Genomic DNA, 24,124 nt, shown 5'->3' with positions numbered 1-24,124 from the left:
GGAAAAAGTCACTTAAAATGATATTAAAAAAATATGGGTTTCCTTTTTAAAAAGTTAGATGGACAGAAACTGTTCCTTTTCTTACACAAAATTGTAGGAAAGGACATACACTCAGTCATATGGTTAGACGAAACCTTGGTCAACGCTGGAGAATCAGTCGAGAAATGCTGCACAAATGATACTGTGAAAAGCAGCGGTCATCAACCAACAGGAAGAGGATCCCGATTAATTGTGGCCCATGCAGAATCATCAAACGGCTTTGTGCCTGAAGGACTTCTAGTTTTTCGATTGAAAAAAAAAAAAAAGAAAAAAAAAAAAAAAAAAAAAAACGGTGACTGTCATGAGGAGATGGACCATCCATGGTTTCTACATTGGTTTAAAAATTTGTTGCTCCAATTTAGTGTTCCGACAGTTTTTGTGATGGACAATGCACCATACCATTCTGTGATTTTAGATAAAACTCCCACCACTAGTGACCATAAAGAAACTATGGTGCAGTGGTAGCAGGCGAGACACATTGCTGCAGACATGAGCATGACAAAGTTGCTGTTATACTCGCTCATGAAACAAAATAATCCTGTGATACCTAAATACATTTTAGATGAAATTGCAAGCGAAAAGGGTCACTCGGTAATTAGGCTACCACCTTATCACTATCATTTTAATCCATTTGAATTGGTTTGGAGTGAAGTCAAGGCATACATTAGAAGTAACAACAAGTTAGTAAAATATAACAGAAGTGGAAAGACGGCTACGTGAAGGTCTTGTTACTGTAGACGTTGTGTCATGGAGGAAAAAAGTAGACCATGTTGCTAAACTAATAAGAGAAGCACAGACTATAGATGTCATTATAAATGAAAATGAACAGTTAATGATTTATCTTGATGATGATGATGATGATGATGATGATGACGATGACGAAGACAACAGTTTTGGCGCCGATTCCGATGACAGTGAAGGAGAACTGGATGGAATTGTGCCACTGACATCGTAAATTGCTGAGTGTAAGTGTATACAGAATTAATTCTTTTACTCTCTGCAGTCAGGTAGGCTATGCATGTTTTGCTTTATTTCTTTCTATGAGTGCGGATAGCGTGTTTTTGGTATGCTTAGATTGCATTATTATATGACATTTTACATGCAGATATTACTGTGATAATTTGGAACAACTTTTCATAGATATTGTCATTAACTTCGGGTGTTTTTATTGTCCTGTTTAATATACTATCAAACACTTAGTCTCCGTCGTCATTCGTACTTTGTTGCACTTACGTATAAACATTGATTGTAGCTTACATTTGCAAAATGTACTTTGGAGTTGTGGGCGTGTGTGGTGGCAGCTGTTGCAACCTCGCAATTGCTGTGTAGCCAACCACATGTGAGCTGTCAAGTGACATGTTTCACTGGCCCGGGTATTGTTACAAAGGGATAGTAAGTAATATAGTTACCTAAGCAGTTTGTGCCATAAACCAATACCTGGACCCTGGTTTATGAAGTGAAGAAAAGAGCAAACTGAATTTATTATTTCCATCTGAATGAGGTGAAAAGAATAACACTGCAGTATCATACAAAGATGTGAGGTATGAGTATAAAGATTATTTAGTGACTACTGGAGGAGAAGGGACATGGGAAGATTAACTTATCACAGCCTGGCTGTCGAGATAACTTTACAAAATTATTTTAAGTTGTACTTATATAGATAGTCCGGGAATTACAAATCATAAATGCACTTTTATTTATTTATTTATTTATTTATTTATATACTTGTTCCATAGATCTGTACATGTGAGCAAGTCACTCAGATGTGGAACGTGTCAAAATACATAATAAAATACATAGAATAAAGACATTGTTATAGTATTAATAACAGTGCACAAAAGTCATAGTTTTTAGCTTAAAAACTAGTCAACATAAATGTGAAGATAGCAGTTTCATATTTAGGGCATTATTGCATTTATTTTAACCTTGAACAGTAATCAAAACTTCCCACTTTGGGTTTAAAAGTGACCCAAAAATGGAAATGGGAAAAACAGGAATTTTTACATTAGGGCATTATTACATTAGTTTAACAGTAAACAGTGTCAGAAAATTTAAAAACATCTTTCCAATCTGGGTTTTACTTATTTCTCTGAAAGAATTCCTCTAGTGAATAAAGTGAGGTCTCAAGTAAATAATTTTTCAAGCTACGTTTAAATACTGATGTACTACTCCTTATACTTTTGATGCTGTTGGGTAGGGAATTGAAAATTTTCGTTCCAGCGTACTTTACCCCTTTCTGAATAAGTGTCAAGTTCTTTAACTCACAGTGGAAATCCTCTTTTCTTCTGGTGTTATGTTCATGATGTAGGCAATTCGTTTCATACAGAGTGGGGTTATTTATTATGAAGCACATCAGTGAATATATGTACTGAGATGTTGCTGTCAGTATTTCAAGTCGTTTAAAAAGATTTCGACATGAGGTTCGTGGGGGTACACCACAAATGATTCTTATTGCTCTTTTTTGTGCTGTGAGGATTTTCTTTGCGGCAGGTGTATTGCCCCAGATGATGATGCCATAACACATGACTGAATGAAAATAGCCAAAGTAAGCTGACTTTGAGATGGTAATGTTATTGAAGCATGACAAAATTCGTAAAGCAAATTTTGCCGACGTCAACCGTTTTAGTGTTTGTAGAACGTGATGTTCCCAGTTCAGCCTACTGTCCACGTATACGCCTAGGAATTTTGATAAGTACACTTGCTTTATCATCTGATCATTCTGTGTGATAACTGTTTCTTTTGGGTTTTTGTGGGTTGTCTGGAACTAGATAAAATTGGTTTTTTTCAGGTTTATTGAAAGGGAGTTAATACTAAACCAACCCAGAACTTCTTTAAGGATATCATTGACCTCGGATTCTAAGTCAGTAGTTGACACATTATCCACCACAATGCTCGTATCATCAGCGAACATTGTAAATTTACACCGCTTATTGATGGATAAAGGCAGGTCATTAACATATATGAGGAACAGCAAGGGCCCAAGCACTGATCTCTGTGGCACTCCATGTTGCACAATTCCCCACTCAGAGTCCACTATATATTGTGATACACTATCTGAAACATCTAGAATAATCTTCTGCTCCCTATTTTCGAGGTACGATTTTAACCAGTTCCCTACAGGTCCTGTAATTCCATAATGACAGGCCTTCTTAAAGAGTATCTGGTGATCTACGCAGTCGAACACCTTTGATAGGTCGCATAAGACACCAATTGGCAGCCTCTTTCTGTTTATAGACTCTAGAACATCATTTGTGAATGAGAAAATTGCGTTATCTATTGAAACTCCCTTTTAAAAACCAAACTGCTGACTGTTACTGATGTTCAGGTCACCAAGGTGTGCCACAATCCTGTTGCACAGAGCTTTTTCTAGGACTTTTGAAAATGTTGTTAATAGAGAGATAGGGCGATAGTTTGACACATTTGTAGCATCCCTTGCTTTGTACAGGGGCCTGACAACAGAGTATTTCATTCTGTCTGGAAACACTCCTTGTTGCATGGATGTGTTGCAGATGTGAGACAAAACTTCGGCCACTTCACTACAGCAAGCCTTCAACAGCTTGCTTGAAATATCGTCGATACCAGCAGAATGTTTATTTTTCAAAGACTGTATGATTTTTTTGATTTCATTGGCAGTAATGGGAAGCACACTTATTTGACTGAAAGGTTCTGGAAAATTATTTTTCATTATACAGGCAGCTTTATCTACAGAACCATGGCAACCTATCTGTGTTGGGACAGTTAAAAAACGTCGGTTAAAGATTTCAGCAATTTCCTCACTATTAGTTATCTCTGAGTTGTCAACAGTTAAAACAATATTTTTGTCTTTGGTGTAGTTTACAGTCCCTGTTTCTCTCTTTATCACAATCCAGATTGTTTTAATTTTATTTTCAGAATTAGTAATTTCAGATGCTATACACATACTTTTAGAGTTTTTAATTACTTTGGCAAGAATTTTACAGTAGAGTTTATAATGTTTTAGCTGAGCAGGGTTGTTAGAAGTCTTTGATGCTACATAGAGTTGTCTTTTTCTCTGACAGGAAGCTGTGATGCCCTTAGTGAGCCATGGTTTTTTTGCAGACCTAGCAGGTTGGACTCTGTATGACTTTGTTGGAAATACACTTTCAAAGGTACCTGCTATCTCATTTGTGAATAAATTGTATTTTGAATTAGCAGTTTCTGCTAGATAAACAGGTGTCCAGTCAGTATGCTGAAGACATGATCTGAACGTTTGAATAGCTTCCTCACTTATTTTCCTTACTGTTTTCCATCTAAGTGAGGTGTCACTCAGAGGAATTCCCAAGCTGTTGAAAGTAACTCGTCCATCATGGTCAGACAGACCATTTATAACCATTTCAATATTAATATGGTTGACTTTACTCTGATCAACAAAAACGTTATCAATGAGAGTACTGGAAGGGGTTGTGGTTCTGGTGGGCGAGCTAACCACAGGAACAAGGTTGTACGTGCCCATGAGATTTTCAAACTCCACCTTGTAGGGAGAATTAACCAAGAAATCTATGTTAAAATCCCCAACAACTACCATGCCCCTATTTTTTCTACTTAAGTACAACAAAAGAGTATCTAATTGTTTAACAAACACTTTAAAACTACCAGATGGTGCCCTGTAAACTGCCACAACTGTTAATCTGGAGACAGTGTCTGGCACCTCTATAGCACATACTTCAAAATGTAGCTCAAAGCAGAATCTTTGAACACCTATTGCCGTGAACAAGACATTGTTTTTTACATATTCAGCTACTCCTCCTTTGTCCATATAGTTCCTGCAATAAGACATTGCCAAAACATAGTTGGGAATAGGGACCACTTCAATACCAGCAGTGATGTGGTGTTCTGTTAGACACAGAATGTGGGCACTGTTTATACCTTTTGTGTCTTCTATATTTGCTGTGAACTGATCCAGCTTGCAGTATAGGCCTCTTATGTTCTGATGAAACACTGTTAACTTTTGTTTGTCTTTAATTGTATTGCTGTTTGAGTAAACTTTCGTTTGTGTATTAATTACTTGTTGCAGATTTTTGTTACTGGGCCAAATCCTGCGAGAGTTGGCCCTGCTCACTAGTTTCCCTTGTTAGTTAGGGCTATGACTGGTCTGCTTTCATGATCGTTATTGTTTAGGCCTATTATTTCATGAAAAGCTTTTCCAATGTCTGCTGCTAGTTTATTTTTGCCAAACTTATTTAGATGTAGTCCATGCTTTGTGAAGCAGTGTCTCTCATACCTGTCTGTATCCAGTAGTGTCACATTCGTAAACTTAGTGCAAAAGTGTTTCAGTTTACTATTCGTTAGGCGAATTTCTCTGTTCACACAAGACCAGTCTGCCAGGTCATATCTCGTGGGCACAGTTGTTAGTATTACGTTTGTATGCTGTAATAACTGCAGCAATACGAGTAGCTTTTTAATGAAAGTGCTGGCCTCATTGCAATAAACATCGTTTGCTCCTGCGATTATCGCAACACAGTCTTTTTCTGTGAATTTAGCACATTCTGTGTGTATGTCTTCTACCACATTCACGAATTTTGCTCCTGGTTTAACAATTGCTGATATACACAAACCATCTTGAGCAGAGTTCGACATGCATATCGAAATATTGTGAGCGTGACTGTCTCCAAATATTTTTACGTTATTTTTCCGTTGCATTTGTTTACGTACGCGATCGGAACTTTTTCTTATGCAACCACGTGTGTTTTGTGTCCACGTGTTGCCGTCTACTACAATTTTAGATGCACTGTTTTTGTTATTTGAATTATCACTGTTTATCAAGCACTGAACTTTGTCCACTGTTGAGACTTCTTTATTCATTTGTGGGTTTCCTTTCTTGTATACAAATGTGGCGTCATCGACGGTTACGTTTCCACGACATACATAACACCGATCTGCACACACTGTCGAAGCACTACTGTTTTGTAGAGCTGTATATCGGTCTTGGAGGACAGCATATTTCACTTCTAGCACTTCAATATCGGTTCGTAGCATTCTGATTATTTCGTCATTATTTTTGATAATGTTTGAAAATTTACTTTCACACGCGGCTGCTATGCACGGCTCACAGGTCCACAAATAGTCATCAGTTACGAGTTTTAAGTTGATCTTGCAACAATTTTCATGAAACCAGTACTTGCAGGTTCTACACTGAATTCCTTTATGAACTTTTCTGATACACAATTTACAATTACTATTACTTTTATCTTCATAACTGGGAGCACTAAAATATGAACAATTGGTATGGAAATTTGCAAATACACTGCTTGCACTTTTATGAGTCAGTACAAAGAAGTAGAGTGTATATTACAAATTTTCAAATTAAGTCAGTTTAACACCTCAGAATGAAAGTGTAATGGTTATTCTCCTTACTTTATTCTTACACTGTAAAATCATATTTGATTCTCCTCCTACACACACACACACACACACACACACACACACACACACACACCAGTGTCTACTTTTTTCTTCTCCCGGTAACCCACAACATTTGTAACTTGCTTCGTACTGTGAACTATGGGAAAGCACAAGCACTGTGGTACGAACTGGTCATTGACTTTGAACCATATGCAGTGCATTTGTCTCTGTACTATAGTGGTAGTAAAGGGTTTCTGACTTCCCACATACAAACTAGCAGCAATCTGACTCTCAGTAGACCATCATTAAATACTTGTGGTTGTCCTGTGTGGTGGTTTTGCATGTGGAAACATTGCCTCTGCAATTTAAAAGATTTCTTGTATAATTTCCTATGTGCTATCTCACACGTTTTGCACCAAAGATGGTAACTCCTGACATGTTTCTGTGTTCTTTAAATGCCTGTCTGTAGCAAACACTTCATGTACTATGACTACACACTTGCACAATATGCAGTATATAGCCCCAACATTGAAACCTCTTGTTTAGTACATATACAAATGGGACAATCCTTTCCTTGACTTTTGCCCATTGTGATTAAAATTCAATCATTTATCATTTTAACTGAATCAACTGTGGGTTCTTGATGAAACATTGTAAATTAACTAAAAAAAAACTGTTTTTTGTCCTGAAACCTGTGCAGTAATAAAACTGTGGAAAAAAAAACAGTGTTTGTTCAGTCAATCATTTATGTCATTTAATCTACAAACAAAATTATTGAAGGCATTGCTGTTAGAAATGAGGTACAAATCATGAGCATTGCTTTCGCAGTTTGAAACTGTGCTAGTTCTGTTGTGTGGCTGTGTTTGAGAGCTGTCATGTGTCCACTCTCTGATTTATCTCTCGGAGACTGGGTATAATCGTCACACATCTAACTGATAGGTTTGTGTACATGGGTGAGTTATGTGTTACAAGGCCTGTTGAGAGGTATTCAAGACATTTACCCTTGCATGGACACACACTGTCAGCAGAATATCTTAGTCCAACCTTCTTACCACGCAGCACTAGAACTTCAGATGTGACTTCAGCAGCTGAGTGACTGCAGTAGACATCAAAGACATTGAAGATTTTGAAACCTACAAGTGGTTTTACATAGAAAGGAATACTAGATAAGGGGGGCTGACTCTAATGATTTGTATGTGGTAAAAAAAAAAAAAAAAAAAAAAAAAAAAAGAAAGAGAAACTGTGCCTGTTTTTGTCTTTCTCTTGCATTTCTCAAGCCATGAGAAAGAAAATCAACAGGTTGTATCATCTAATCTGTCAGTCAAACGCTATTGTCTGTCTGTGAATGGAAAGTGTGCAGGCAAATCCCCTCTCTCTCTACCAAACCACGTCACATGGAGCAAATACAGTCTGTTTTCCAGGGTTATAATGGTCCTTCCAAAGTGTGCCTTTCACATGAATAGCAACATGGAGCTCAAACACACCTGGGAGTGTTTATTTTACAATAAATCTGCTAACAGTATGCAAAACACAGAAATTAGTAACTAATACTGTTAATACAAGAAATGCACATCAGAGTCTCTGTAAATCACCACACACTGCACTGCTAGGCAGGAAACTGATTCTTAGTCATCTTGTATGGTAGGCGTGGTTTCCTTCCAGGAAAGACCACTTCCCCCACCAAAAGTGCTGCTTACTCTTCAGTTTACAGACAGGCTATACTTGTATGCTATCTTAATGATTATAAAGAATCTGCCTCGACTGCAAATAGAAACCAGATGTTCACCTAGATTTCGGTCCGGATAACCACGCCTTCTTCAGAACACACTAAACTACAAACTGCCTAAAGAGGCTTGGTCCAAAATTAATACAGAATGTCCAAAAGGGAAAAATACTTGCATAAAATGTAAAATAAATGGTACGAGAGTACCATGTCGATAGCTGTACTTAGCTCAAACATCAGAAGTGTGCTTCCTCACCCCAGCCAATGTTCGGTGGGCCGCGGGCTCTCAGGTAAACTGAGGTGGCGCTGGCAGCTAGGCTGTGAGAATATCAGAAAGGGACGTGCATGCGCAAATTGAGAAATCATCTTCTTCCATGTGACTGACATAAAATGTGTTATGAAAGTGATCCGATGACTGGGTCAAAGGTGCAGGAAGTTAGGCTAAAACTATATATGTGGGATAGCAAATTCCATGGATGGTCAAAATGCATGCACGCAGGACAGACAAAATACCATCAGCTAGAAGCAGGCTAAAAATATGGGGGATGAATAACCCATTTTTCAATTACTTGGGGTCGGTGATAGTATTTGATGATGCTTGGAGAAGTGTGTAAAGTTACTTTATTAAATTCTAAGCACTATTGACCAGAAAAGGGTCAAATTAGTATGACAGGCTTAATGTAATTGCGTGAAAGGATGTACAATGTCGCCTTCATCGCCCTTAATATCTAATGACCGACAGAGGTCATTTTGAATAGTGCTATCAGATATGTACCAAAATAGTGTAAAAAGAACCTAAAGCTAAACTAGTTTCTTAAAATCACGTACTTGAGGTACTGAACCATGAAGCTTAATCAGGTGAGGTATGTGAACGCATATAGCGTGGAACAGACAGACTACCTTTATGTTCTAATAGCTGTTGACGTGAAAGGTCAAATAATGTAACAGGCTTAATATACATGTGTGATAGGATGTACAACGTCACCTTCATCGTCCTTATTATCCATTGACTGACAGAGGTCAAAGTGATTAGTGCTATCAGGTGTTACCAAAATGGTATGCAAAGTTATGTGTATATGCGTGAAGAGATGCACAATGTCACTTCAACGTCTTTTAAAAAAGGTTATGGATTTATTTCCTAATTTTATGCCAGAGCTCGGACTTGGAATGAATATGACTAAAAACATCCTTGCAACACCATATTCAACTTGGATAATTATAACTAAATGGGAATGGCTATTTGGACCATATTAGCAATGTTTGAGCTTGTACAAAGTGCGAATACTGTGAACATGTACAAGACTCATTCATTATAAGGCGTTCAATGAAAGAAAAAAAGCATGAGTATTGTATTAGTGTGCCCACATTTGTAAGGGCAGCTGTCATAACTAAAATTAAGGGAAGTCGAGCGTGACTGAATGAATTGACCATCCGTGACACCAAGCGACCGCATGAATGCATCGGCTATCTTCTATGTCGTATGGTAGAATGTGAAGCACTGAGCCAGGGGATAAAACCTTCAAATTTTTGTTTTTTGTTTTTTAACTGGACTTGGTTGTTGAGGATGCAGTCTTTATCATACCATAGATGTTTAAAAATCTCCGTTTCTTCTAATGTGAACAATTACATACCCTTAATTTTAGAATGAAGCAGCTCGGTACTGACCGGGGGATTAGGCGCGTGAGCCATTTGTACAAGATGTTCACCGAAGGTTGAACCTCGCGTACTGTCACCACTTCTGGTGAGATTATGTTCCTTATATCTAATAGCTAGAGCTTGACCTGTTTGACCGATATAATATTTCGGACAGTCACTGCAGGTAATTTTGTAAACCCCAGACTGAGAAAGTTTATCACCAGCGAATTGTAAAGAGTGGATTAGGTTCTTCTTCAAATTATTATTAGTGGAGAAGGCTACTCTAAATCCATATGGATTTAGAGTCCTTTAGGATTTTATGGATTTAGAGACCTTTGACCCGGTCATCAGATCACTTTCGTAACACATTTTATGCCAATCACATGGAAGAAGATGATTTCTCAATTTGCGCATGCGCGTTCCTTTCTGACATTCTCACAGCCTATCTGCTGGCGCCACCTCAGTTTACTTGAGAGCCCGCAGCCCACCGAATGTTGGCTGGGGTGAGGAAGCATGCTTCTGACGTTTGAGCTAAGTACAGCTATTGACATGGTACTCACATACCGTTTATTTTACATTTTATGCAAGTCTTTTGCCCTTTTGGACGTTCTGTATTAATGTTTCCTCTTTAGGCAGTTTGTAGTTTTAATGTGTTCCGAAGAATGTGTGGTTATCTGCGTCGAGACCTAGGTCAACATCCGGTTTCTATTTGCAGTCAAGGCGGATTCTTTATAATCATTAAATTATTCACGATTACTGAAGCGCTGCAATGTTAAAAGTTCTCATGTATACTATCTGTCTAATCAACTACTGTATGGGTCAGATTGCTCTCCTTCACTGTTTTACTTCCACCACCATACTGAAAACAGTGGGACTTGGATAACAATTTTAAAGTTGCACTGACAGTTACAGCATACCGTAGTCCCTCTAATTTAGATGAAAGATTTTTAACTATGTTTAAAAATATGTCACTAGTTACCATAAAGACCCCTGTTCAGTTGCAGATAGGCCCAATAAAAAGACTGTTACACACTGAGGTTTCAGCCAAAGACTTCTTCAGAAAAAAAAGGAAAACACACACAAATTGACTCAAACAGGCATGCCTCATGCACACATGGCCACTGTCTTTGGCCACTCAGACCAGTTTGGTCAGAGTGGCCAGAGATAGCTATCATGTGTGTGTGAGGTGTGCCTGATTGAATGAGTGTGTGTTTTCCTTTCTTGTCTGAAGGAAACTTTGACTGAAAGCTCAGGGTATAATAGTCATTTTTATGCCTGTCTGCAACTCAATGTATCATCTTTATGGGGTGTAGCAGTCTATCCTTTTTGTAATTGTTGACATTCCAACCAGGACTTCCCATTGTTTAAAAACATGTCTATTTTTACAGTGTATCACAACTCCGAATGAGGGCTTCAACTACAACAACTACCACTACTACAGCACCAACATTCCCCATCTTGGAATCTGATGTTGAGCTGGATGATGAAGCTAATGCTCAAGCAATATCTGTACTGAAACGTATGCGTGGCTTTACAGAAGAAGGTGTTACAGAGGGTGCAGATGAAGGTACAGGTGGACTTTTTGGAGAGCTCGTTATCCGTGAACCTGAAGAGTTTCGCAATCGGTCACTTGTTGCACATCTTCAAGATTTGCCATGGTCTGATCCACTTTTAGCCAGTCCTGTTGAGCAGCGGCTGTATGCTGGTAAACACATGGTCTTTTGTCGCACCAGAGAAGATGATCTTGCTATTGTAAGTATTAATGAGATTATGTCCTATTTGAAGCAAATACCATACAAAAATATAGTACCAAAACTGACTGCTTGCATTAAATGTTTAGCCTTTAATTGTAATAACTAACCAAAAATTGGATAGATATGTACCCAGTGGAACCATTTTTGAGGGGAGGATCCTCCATGATGTATAGTCTCTGGAAAGAAACAGCAACTTTTACACAGTGTACAGAAAACAGCGTAGGAATATGGATAGAAAGATGATAAATAAAATGCATTTGTCTATCAAAAGAGCAAAGCATAGAGCCTTAAGCAGAGCAAGGCATAGATCCCTCAACAAGTACCATACCAGAATCTTATCAAAATACCTTTCATGAAAACCAAAACAATTATGTTCATATGTAAGGGCTGCTTTTGAAGCATTAAAAATAGTCTCATAAGTGATGGGAGCCACATGAACCAGAATTCAGTATAGCAAAGCAGAAGCAGAAATCCCCAATTCTGCTTTCAGGTGTTCCATTACAAAGAGCCAGGAGTACTGTCCCTGTTTAATTCTCACACCCCCGCAGATTTTAAAGTCAGTGGCATTGAGAAAAAACTAAAATAGCTAATAATGAATTATGCATCAGGTCCTTATGGAATCCCTATCAGGTTGTATACACTATATTCACCTTACTTAGCGCCTCACCAAATCAATAATATACCATAGTTCCATCAGATAAAAAGTCTGGCCAGAGATTGAAAAAAGTACAGGTCTTAAGCATCTATAAGAAGGATATCAGAAGTGACCCCAATATCACTGACACACATCTGTTGCAGAATCTCAGGACAAATTCTGAGTTCATATCTAATTAGTCTTGAACAAAATGACCTCTCCCATGCCAACCAGCAAGGATTTCAAAAACATATCTTGTGAAACTCTATTCCTGCTCTTCTTGTGTGACATCCTGAAAGCCATGAGTCAAGCCAGTCAGGAAGATGTAGTATTTTTTGGCTTCCGTAAGGCATCTGACACAGCAGCACATATTAATTGACGTATGATGATGTGGGAGAATCAAAATAACTTGACTGGAGAGCACATTATGTTGAATGGAGAGTCATGAACAAAAGAGAGGCACAAATGATCACAGATTTCTTTGACCCATAGCAGAGAGTCGTGCTTCGGTAGCTCAGATGGTAGAGCACTTGCCCGTGAAAGGCAAAGATCCCGAGTTCGAGTCTCGGTCGGGCACACAGTTTTAATCTGACAGGAAGTTTCATATCAGCGCACACTCCGCTGCAGAGTGAAAATCTCATTCTGTATCACAGAGACGCTGGAAAACCTGAATGATCAGATGCTTGAAATTAGGTGTCAGCCATTCCACAAAAGCCTTGTTACAAAGTTTGAAGAGTCAGTATAATGTGAGGAATCTGGAAATAAACAACAGCCTCTTATTAAATGTCATGAAGGTACGAATAGACTACAGACCAAATCCAATCTCTTAGGCTACCTGTCTCTCATAGCCATAACATGAAAGCAAATTACAGTAGGCCTTTTCAAATATGAGAAATATTTCACAATAGATACAGAAGATGTGTAATAAATATGTAGTGTAAGAGAAGACTTTGTCTGAATACAACAAAAGAAAAGAGCACTAACGTACTAACTAGAGCTAAACATTGTGTGTGTGTGTGTGTGTGTGGTGGGGGAGGGGGGGGGGGGGGGCGCTTACTTTGTTGGGGGGAAAGAAAGGTGGAGGGAAACTCTCATAAGTGAAAAGAAAGGGCCGATAGAAAAATTATAATCAGTTTTCAAAAATATGATGTAATTGGATAGATAAAACACATAGCTTTTGGAGTCAGTGATTCCTTGATCTGGCATAAGGGTTGAAGGGGAAGGAGAAGGGGTGAAGGAAAAAGGCTGGTGGGGTTTAGGAAATGGCAAGATTTCAGAAAAGCCACCCAGAACCACAGGTCAGGGGAGACTTACAGGACTGGATGAGAAGGAAAGACTGATTGTTGGGGACTGCACCAGACATGATTTGAAAACCTGAGAGCTTAAAGGTGGAAGATAGGATAATATGCAAGACAGATAATATTGACAAAACATTGTGCATGAGTCAATAAGAGTGGAAAGCTAAATGCATGGTGTGTGGTAAAGGTGGGGGGAAATAGATGTATTTATTTTCTGATATCTCTCTCTTTTCTGCCCCGCCCCCCTCCAAATCTCTAACACATACTGATGCACAATTTTTTTCAGTAATCTCTGTTTTGTGTATTACCCTATCTTCTACCTTTAAGGTCTCAGGTTTTCAAATCTCATCTGGTGCAGTCCGCAACGATCAGTCTTTCCTTCTCATCCTGTCCAGTAAATCTTCTCTGTCTGTGGTTTGGGGTGACTTCTTTGAAATCTTGCGATTTCCTCAACCTCACCAGTCCTTTTCTGTCACCTCTCTTCCTTCCATTCACCACTGCTGCCAGGAGGAGGAGCTTGCAAATTTTAATACTTATATATGTGTTTTCTCATGACACTGCTTGGTGAGTAGATTTTATATCTGTCCATCTACAAAATATAGAGAAAATATCAGAAGTAAGGGCAGAGCCAATATTAAGATCAAATTCTGTAGACATCTCTACCAAATCAATGAGAACAGGCTAACAAACAGGCTAACAAACCAAATATTCTTGTATTTTTGGAAAAAGAAATCAATCGTAGCTTGGATAATAGAAATAAGGAAAGAAATAAATTATGTTTACAAACATTGTAACTTCTTCAAAACTGATAGTCAGTTCAAGTCTGATGATGGTGTAGGAGACAAAAGCCAGTTAACCTCATTTAATTAATCATGTAGAACATAGGCGATATAGTGCTTTTCACTTATTATTATTTTATTCTGCCAAGAAGTGAGAGAAGAATCAGTTAATATGAACTAAAAAGAAAGAACATACAAGAGCCAGAGAAAGCATAAAGAAACCTTTTTTCAGCAAAAAATGCTCTATTCAGAAGGCTTTCAAGGCAGAAGAAATAATTATTAGAAACAATGTGGCAGAAGAAAAGAAATTGGGAGAAGGTGAAGGAGTAGTGGAAAAATAGCAAACAACAAATAAAGAAGTGAAATTGAAGTTGTTATGTGATTGTAGTTGATGAAAATAAAAATAAGAATAAGAAAAATGTGGAGGTTTGGGGGGGGGGGGAGGGGTCAGTTACAATCTTGGATCAGGAGAAAAAATGAAGCAAGTAAAGAGACCAAATTACTGTATGACGTCAGGATTAAATTTATGATGTACTATTAATAAGCCACAGACAACAAGTAGGTCAAGGAGTAGAGCTAAAACTGAAAGGAAGTAAAGAGGGAATTATTTTTAAAATGTTACATTTGCATCTGCTGTCGATGACTCATTTTCATCTTTTATTTGCAATATTTATCTTTTGCTCCTATTTTCAATGTATAATGTACTTCCAGTTTTAAAATTCTAATCATTCACTATTAAGTCGACTTATGGCATGAAACTTCTTGTTGGTGCACTGGTATTTAAAGCAAAACTGTTATGGTCCACTACCATTTTCAAATTCTTTATCTGCAGTTGTGTGCCAATTGAGGGTGACAATGGGAGAGAATTTACCCTAGTATAAGACAGCCCTAAAATAAGGTGCCCCTCCCATCCACCCCCTTTTTTTAAGAGGCTCCATGAGAAAAATTTATTTTTAATATGTTATCACTAATCAGAATTACAAACTTTTATGGGTGTAAGGTGTCTGCCTAAAAAGTTAACAATGCATCTATTTTCAACTTACACCATTTATTAATTGGCTCCATTTTGATAATACAAGGAGAAATAAAATTAACAAAAAGAAATGGTTTACATTAATTTTTATTCTCACTGTCTTTATTATTCACTGTCCTCTGTGCTGTCACTATATTCGTCATCATAATCCTAACAGGACAGCTGTCTTCCGAATATATTGACATTTCTGAGGTTGTGGTTATGGTGGAAGCAGAGAACATAGTTTTTTTTCCTGAACACATAACAGTTTTTGTTTCTGTACTAATGTGAGAATGTTAAAATTTCTTTTGCTTCCAAACATATTAGCTGCATAAAACCAGCAACCCCCACACCTCTTATCTGTCTCATCATATCTCACAATGAGTGCTGACAGTATTGCTGTGAAAATATGTAATTACAGCACTGGCCCCAGTCTAGACTTTTAGTATCTCCTACAAAAATGTGTGGTATTATTGAATATTTGCCCAATTCCTATTACAAATGGATTCTTCACTGCAGTCGTAGTTTCAGGCCAGATGGTGTCACTGTTACCACTCCAACTCTTCTGTACTGCTGTGCTTGAATGGTAGTGAAACATGGATGACAATATCTTCTAGGTGCTGGTCATATGTATCAATGGCAACTACCATAATACATAAATAAAATATCACAATCACAATTCAGTCCAATTCTTGAGCTTTTGCTCTTCTTTTAATGTAGTGATGTCTGTTGCTACTAACTCCACAATGGATCTTTCTGCTGTTCAAGTACAAGAAAAATTTGTAAGCTGGTGGAATTTAATGCTATTTCCTCCTTGATTTCACAGAATTGTCAATTTTTAAGCAGAGCGTTAGATTGTTGTAGGGGCTAGTTCATTGCTTCTTGCGTATCCCTTGCACTAGTGCCATGAGTCAATTGTGTGATTGTTCGTGCAAGATCAGTACTGTATCAAGTGCTTCAGTGTATTGGGAAATCTCCTGTCTATTCAAACGAAAGCATTGCTTTGCCCTAATCTTTGAAATTCTTCAAAATAAATTTGTACAGAATCTCAATAGCCAAAGTATCATTTGTAAATGTAAGGTAACTTCTAACAATATTAGAGAAGGGAAGTTGCTACTCACCTTATAGCGGAGACACTAAAGTTCCCGCCTGTGTACTTCAGTAAAGCTGTTATTGGTGGGAAGGATCCATATGGCCAGGCTGTGAAGCAGTCATTGAAATGAGGGATATCATGTTTGGCAGCATGTTCAGCAACAGGGTGGTCCTCTTGTTTCTTGGACACAGTTTGTCGGTGGCCATTCGTACGGACAGACAGCTTGTTGGTTGTCATGTCTACATAGAATGCAGCACAGTGGTTGCAGCTTAGTTTGTAAATCACATGACTGATTTCACAGATAGCCCTGCCATTGAGGGGATAGGTGATGTTAGTGACTGGACTGGAGTAGGTGGTGGTAGGAGGATGTATGGGACAGGTCTTAGGGATTGGGAGCAGGGGTTCTGTGAGGATGGATGAGTATGTTGTGTAGGTTTGGTGGATGGTGGAATATCACTGTAAGAGGGGTGGGAAGAGTAGTGGGCAGGACATTTCTCATTTCAGGGCATGATGAGAGGTAATCAAAACCCTGGCGGTGAATGTAATTCAGTTGCTCCAGTCCTGGATGGTACTGAGTTACGAGGGGAATGCTCCTCTGTGGCTGGACTGTGGGCTTGGGAGGTGGTGGTAGGCTGGAAAGATAAGGCATGGCAGATTTGTTTTTGTACAAGGTTGGGAGGATAATTACAGTCAGCGAAGGCTTCAGTGAGACCCTCGGGACTGCTCGTCACTGCAGCTGCGATGACCACGGGTGGCTAGGCTGTACGGAAGGGACTTCTTTGCATGGAAGGGGTGGCAGCTGTCAAAGTGGAGGTATGTCTTCAAAGGAGAATTACTTGCCATGACCAATTATATCCTCACCCAGAATTACTTCTCCTTTGAAGGCATTACCTACTAACAAATCCAGGGTACAGCTTCGAGCACCCGCATGGCACCATCCTATGCCAACCTATTCATGGGACATTTGGAGGAATCCAGCACTACACAGCCGTCATTTCACCACCACACCCAGTCTTTTAATTTCTTTTTATTTCTCTCCTTTCCCCTAATTACCCCCCCCCCCCCCCTCCCTCTCCACCTTCTCTTCTGCCCTCCGTCTAAACTGCAACACTTCACTGTCCACTAACCCCACCACACTATCTCCCCCCTCCCCCCCCCCCCCCACCCCGCCTCAGCCTCCTCCTTACCCCCACCCAGTCGCCACTCCCATCATGCACTGGTGCTGCTGCTCGCAGTGTGGTTTCAGTTGCCTGAGACTGCAGACGGGTGTGCAAGCTGCGTTTGCGTGAGTGTTTGTGTGCGAGTGCGTATGTGTGTCTATTGTTGACAAAGGCCTCAATGGCCGAAAGCTATAATTGTGTGAATGTTTTTGTTGTGCCTATCGTGACTCAGCGTCTCCGCTATATGGTGAGTAGCAACTTTCCTTCTCTAATAAGGTAACCTCTGTATTAATCTAATAAACAATGTAAAAACATTGACGTCACCAACAGTAGTATAAATCAGCCCGTATTTTTCAAATGGGAAAAAACCTCATCTTACAATCAGGTAAATACAGTACTTTCATTCCCTCATCGCTTTTCTGTCTATTATTTCCTTCAACAAAAGAATTATGCTTGTTGTTGTTGGTGTGGTCTTCAGTCCTGAGACTGGTTTGATGCAGCTCTCCATGCTACTCTATCCTGTGCAAGCTTTTTCATCTCCCAGTAACTACTGCAACCTACATCCTTCTGAATCTGCTTAGTGTATTCATCTCTTGGTCTCCCTCTACGATTTTTACCCTCCACGCTGCCCTCCAATACTAAATTGGTGATCCCTTGATGCCTCAGAACATGTCCTACCAACCGATCCCTTCTTCTGGTCAAGTTGTGCCACAAACTTCTCTTCTCCCCAATCCTATTCAATACTTCCTCATTAGTTATGTGATCTACCCATCTAATCTTTAGCATTCTTCTGTAGCACCACATTTCGAAAGCTTCTATTCTCTTCTTATCCAAACTATTTATCGTCCATGTTTCACTTCCATACATGGCTACACTCCATACGAATACTTTCAGAAATGACTTCCTGACACTTAAATCAATACTGGATGTTAACAAATTTCTCTTCTTCAGAAACGCTTTCCTTGCCATTGCCAGCCTACATTTTATATCCTCTCTACTTCGACCATCATCAGTTATTTTGCTCCCCAAATAGCAAAACTCCTTTACTACTTTAAGTGCCTCATTTCCTAATCTAATTCCCTCAGCATCACCCGACTTAATTTGACTACATTCCATTATCCTTGTTTTGCTTTTGTTGATGTTCATCTTATATCCTCCTTTCAAGACACTGTCCATTCCATTCAACTGCTCTTCCAAGTCCTTTGCTGTCTCTGACAGAATTACAATATCATCAGCGAACCTCAAAGTTTTCATTTCTTCTCCATGAATTTTAATACCTACTCCGAATTTTTCTTTTGTTTCCTTTACTGCTTGCTCAATATACAGATTGAACAACATCGGGGAGAGGCTACAACCCTGTCCTACTCCCTTCCCAACCACTGCTTCCCTTTCATGCCCCTCGACTCTTATAACTGCCATCTGGTTTCTGTACAAATTGTAAATAGCCTTTCGCTCCCTGTATTTTACCCCTGCCACCTTTAGAATTTGAAAGAGAGTATTCCAGTCAAAATTGTCAAAAGCTTTCTCTAAGTCTACAAATGCTAGAAACGTAGGTTTGCCTTTCCTTAATCTTTCTTCTAAGATAAGTCGTAAGGTCAGTATTGCCTCACGTGTTCCAGTGCTTCTACGGAATCCAAACTGATCTTCCCCGAGGTTGGCTTCTACTAGTTTTTCCATTCGTCTGTAAAGAATTCGTGTTAGTATTTTGCAGCTGTGACTTATTAAGCTGATAGTTCGGTAATTTTCACATCTGTCAACACCTGCTGTCTTTGGGATTGGAATTATTATATTCTTCTTGAAGTCTGAGGGTATTTCGCCTGTTTCATACATCTTGCTCACCAGATGGTAGAGTTTTGTCAGGACTGGCTCTCCCACGGCCGTCAGTAGTTCCAATGGAATATTGTCTACTCCGGGGGCCTTGTTTCGACTCAGGTCTTTCATTGCTCTGTCAAACTCTTCACGCAGTATCATATCTCCCATTTCATCTTCATCTACATCCTCTTCCATTTCCATAATATTGTCCTCAAGTACATCGCCCTTGTATAGACCCTCTATATACTCCTTCCACCTTTCTGCTTTCCCTTCTTTGCTCAGAACTGGGTTTCCATCTGAGCTCTTGATATTCATACAAGTCGTTCTCTTATCTCCAAAGGTCTCTTTAATTTTCCTGTAGGCGGTATCTATCTTACCCCTAGTGATATAGGCCTCTACATCCTTACATTTGTCCTCTAGCCATCCCTGCTTAGCCATTTTGCACTTTCTGTCGATCTCATTTTTGAGACGTTTGTATTCCTTTTTGCCTGTTTCACTTACTGCATTTTTATATTTTCTCCTTTCATCAATTAAATTCAATATTTCTTCTGTTACCCAAGGATTTCTACTAGCCCTCGTCTTTTTACCTACTTGATCCTCTGCTGCTGTCACTACTTCATCCCTCAAAGCTACCCATTCTTCTTCTACTGTATTTAATTCCCCCATTCCTGTCAATTGCTCCCTTATGCTCTCCCTGAATCTCTGTACAACCTCTGGTTCTTTTAGTTTATCCAGGTCCCATCTCCTTAAATTCCCACCTTTTTGCAGTTTCTTCAGTTTTAATCTACAGGTCATAACCAATAGATTGTGGTCAGAGTCCACATCTGCCCCTGGAAATGTCTTACAATTTAAAACCTGGTTCCTAAATCTCTGTCTTACCATTATATAATCTATCTGATACCTTTTAGTATCTCCAGGGTTCTTCCATGTATACAACCTTCTTTCATGATTCTTAAACCAAGTGTTAGCTATGATTATGTTGTGCTCTGTGCAAAATTCTACCAGGCGGCTTCCTCTTTCATTTCTGTCCCCCAATCCATATTCACCTACTATGTTTCCTTCTCTCCCATTTCCTACACTCGAATTCCAGTCACCCATGACTATTATTATGCTTAAAATTCCAAAATCCTGAAATGTATCATCTGTTTTTTCTCAGTTTTTGGATCTTTGCCTGCTTCTGACTGCTCGCCATCCAGCGATCAGTATACAGATCCTCCTCTCCTGTTCTTCTTGTTTTCTTAGAACATAGAAGATATTTGTTATTAAATAATAATAAATTAAAGTTTGTTTATTTTTTTATACTTAGTACCTTCATTTTGCAAGTATTGTTATGTATTAAATAACTGCTATCTGAATTATAACTTCAAATTTTTTGACAGCCAGCTGATGTGTTCTCGTTTCCTAACCTGACTGATCTTCCATCTGCATCTGCGAGGTCGCTAACACTATGTCATGGGAGTACCAGACATCCCTTGCAGTCAGAGCAACCTAGAGGAATTGCTGCGCAACATATCCCATTGTCTATAATGATGCTGTTGCTTTTTATTTGTGCTCTACACACAACATGAGGTTGCCATTAAAAAAAAAAAAAATCTTAAAGCTATGCACCAAAGCTAATTGATGACAAATATTGTATAGTCACACTTTATTTCTCTTCATGCAAAATGTATTCCTATGGGATGCTGTGTTCCTGTGTTGTTTGATATGCAATTATTTGCAGAAACAGTTTTGTACTTTTGAGTTGTTTTTAAAGTGAAACATAAGTATGTTCCTTGATGTCTGTGGTTTCATGAAGAAGACTGGATGTAACCAAAAGTGAAGAACTCTGACCAAATTGCTGTTTGGGTACAGATCAAATAAAGAATCATGTAATTAAAATGGCAGTGTCACTACCACAAGCTTGGCATTCGAATTACTTTTTTATGTATTTTTACAAAAACAGTGGATTTATATATGTAAATTTGTTTGTGAAACACTGAAGACACTCAAGATGAGATTATCTTTGTGTGATTCAGCATTGCTAGAGAGAAATAATCTCAGAAGAACCAGTTACACTAAAATAATGTTAAAGAATGTGATTGAGATGGAATGAAAAGCCGTCTGCCTTATGGGTATGAAACATGAGTTCCTAAAAGTGCACCAAAGCTAAGTTGCATTAAAGGAATTAAAAAGTTGATTCTAAGCCCATGGAACATTAGCATTTTAGCATTTGGTTGTCATTACATGTCACACAAAGGAATCAGTCAAATTTAATTATGTTCTGAAAATATGAAAGTCAAGGCAAAAAAAAAAAAAAAAAAAAAATTCTGTAAAACTGTATTATCAGTTGTTTCATAGCTTAGAATGTATAGCTTGTCTATTTTCAGTTGATTTCATTCTGGTGCAAAATTGGAATATCATAGTCAGAAAGTAAGGTAAAGAGTACATATAGTTTAAATGTAGTAGACCACCAAAACCAAGGAAAAAAGTTTGAATTTCTTCTTAAGAATTTGAGGGTGAAGAGCTTCCATTTTTACTGAGGAGGGTGCAAATATTAGGATGGCTCCTTTGTAGAGGACACAGGTGATTTCATCTCCATCCTTGTTGAACATTGTGACATCATCGCTGGCAGGACACTGAACTCTTCTGTCTTTTTAGAAAAGAGACTAAAAAAAAAGAAAAAAAAACCAGGATGTATAAAAAATTATAAATGGATTTAAAGCCATGAAGCGCCTCAAGTTTTTTGCTTGGGGTCTTGTGAAACTTATGGTTTCCTGTGTGCTTTTCTTTATCTTTTCCTCCCTTTTATGGGTCATGGTTATTTTGCATTCCTGTTGTGCAAGCCCCTACCATATAGCTCTTAGAAGTTAAGGGCTGTATTGACTTTTTTCTGATAATTTGTTATTTGTACCACCTTCTAAAACTTTTTGTTTTATCCTTAGTTTATCTTTAACTCCTGAGAAATGAACTGTTGGTTCCCAAATTTTGAGATTCATTATACTGAGTTTTTATCTGTTACTGCAAAGAATTATTTTGGAGAGAATGTTAAGTTTGTACTGCCCTTGTCCTCATATATTTATATTATACTGACTTGGGTACATATAATCCATACCTCCTCTTTTTCTTCATAATTTAGAAAATATGAAGTTCTGTTGTCTGCATTACAACAAACAATTTCTGCCAGGACAACTGTTACAACTAGTTTGATGGATGGATGGATGGGTGGCTAGTTTGAAGCAATGTTAAAATGATTTTGCAGTTGGTGACAAAATCATGCCTTTCTTTTGTTCTTTTGGTTAACAGTTGCTTAGTTATATAAACATTGGATTTACCTAAAACCACATTTTTTGAGGTGACAGACTTTATGACCATCTCCTCTTACCATGCTAATTAAACCATTCTGCCAGTGCTGAGCTCATGTTTTATAATTACATTTTATTTTCAAAAAAGTTTTTATTGTAGAGTGATGTTCTTACTTTTCAGAATGTCCATATTTATTTTCTATCACACAAATGAAAATCATTTTTTCCCCATACAATTTTGAAGTATGATTGTTTAAAATACTGCCAACTAATTATATACTACCAGAAAAATATAATTTTGTATTCATGAAATTCTTGTGCTGTTATGCTAAGCAGTGTTAACTACAAAACATGTTCTCACCTGTGGTGACACTACAGAAGAAAAAGAAAAGTAGTTTTCTGTTGTACAGAAGCAAAGTAGTACACTGTACTGTATATTATTAGGACTGTCTATTAATTTTTCAAATATGACTGTAATGGAACGTATTTTTGATTTCAATGCAAGGCTGTCCTCTAGCCAGTTTGTCATTGAGGAATAACTGTGATAAAACCTATTTGAAATGAATACCTCTGTAGTTATACTTTGTAAATAGCAAAAAAATATTTATATTATATACATTTCCACAGCTTTGAGAAAATAAACTTTTAAAAAAATTATTATTTGTGTGTAAATGTTTTGTAATATTACTTTATATGTAATAAATATTTTTAACTATTCGAGACTACTGTTTTTCAGTAACATTACAAGCATTCCAAACACGTACACGTTTTACACATTTCACTGGTGCAGGCTGCAATCCTCTCTGAGATATAGTTGTGAAATAACGTCATTTTCAAACATAATGTGTTTTGATTACACTACTACAAGTTGTTAGGTGACACAAAATTTTTGTTTTTATATGTTGCGTGCGTTCAGTTCTTAGCCAGTTTTGGAGGTAGTAATAAACTGGAATTAAGATCATAATATAATTTACACAACATACAGCCTAGGAAAAGTATGTGCCTGTGTATCACAATCTTTCACTAAGTACCCAAAACTAAGCCATTAGAAACAACATTGATTCTTACTGTGCCTACATTCACTATTTTTTACTAGCAAGAAGCACTACAGATATTTTCAGATTTATCACTGTAAAAAGTAAATGTAGAAAACAGCAGCTTTGGAAACAATGTTCGGTATATGAAAGCTGATTCCACTGGAACTTTTAAGTACAATGCAAGATGACATAAGAACACTTCTAAATGTGTATTCTGACAAGAGTACATTGACAAGAAAATTTGTTGAATATTCATCAAGTAAACTGCATTTATTTTGCTTTGGTTGGTGTCCAGTATTCATGCAAGAATTCATGAATATATATCTTTATGTATGCTCACAATTGAATGAGTAAAGATAACCATTAATAAAGAGGTATAAATTAATAAAAAGGCAACCACTCATTCACAGTGGACTGTTTGTGTGATGCTTGGAAGCATGCAACAAAAAGCAGTATTCACACTAGCATTTGAGCTCTTTCTCTAACAGAAGTACAAATATTCACACA

The 24,124-nt window shown here is 38.0% G+C and overlaps 1 protein-coding gene across 2 annotated transcripts in view; it reads left to right on the top strand.

Moving 5' to 3' along the window:
• The window catches only part of LOC126457738 (MOXD1 homolog 1-like), a 175,655-nt gene extending 152,357 nt beyond the window's left edge, over nucleotides 1-23,298 (top strand). For both annotated transcript variants that reach the window (XM_050094283.1, XM_050094284.1), the window contains exons 10-11: nucleotides 11,146-11,509; nucleotides 20,679-23,298. In XM_050094283.1, the coding sequence (XP_049950240.1) occupies nucleotides 11,146-11,509; nucleotides 20,679-20,867 (553 nt within the window). In that variant the 3' untranslated portion in view covers nucleotides 20,868-23,298. The remainder of the gene's footprint in view (nucleotides 1-11,145; nucleotides 11,510-20,678) is intronic.
• The last annotated feature ends 826 nt before the right edge of the window (nucleotides 23,299-24,124 follow it).

The sequence above is a fragment of the Schistocerca serialis genome, chromosome 2 (genome assembly GCF_023864345.2).
Source record: "Schistocerca serialis cubense isolate TAMUIC-IGC-003099 chromosome 2, iqSchSeri2.2, whole genome shotgun sequence".
In the NCBI taxonomy this organism is placed as follows: Eukaryota; Metazoa; Arthropoda; class Insecta; order Orthoptera; family Acrididae; genus Schistocerca; species Schistocerca serialis.
The sequence above is the reverse complement of the archived record's forward strand: the minus strand, read 5'-3'. Positions and strand labels throughout refer to the sequence as shown.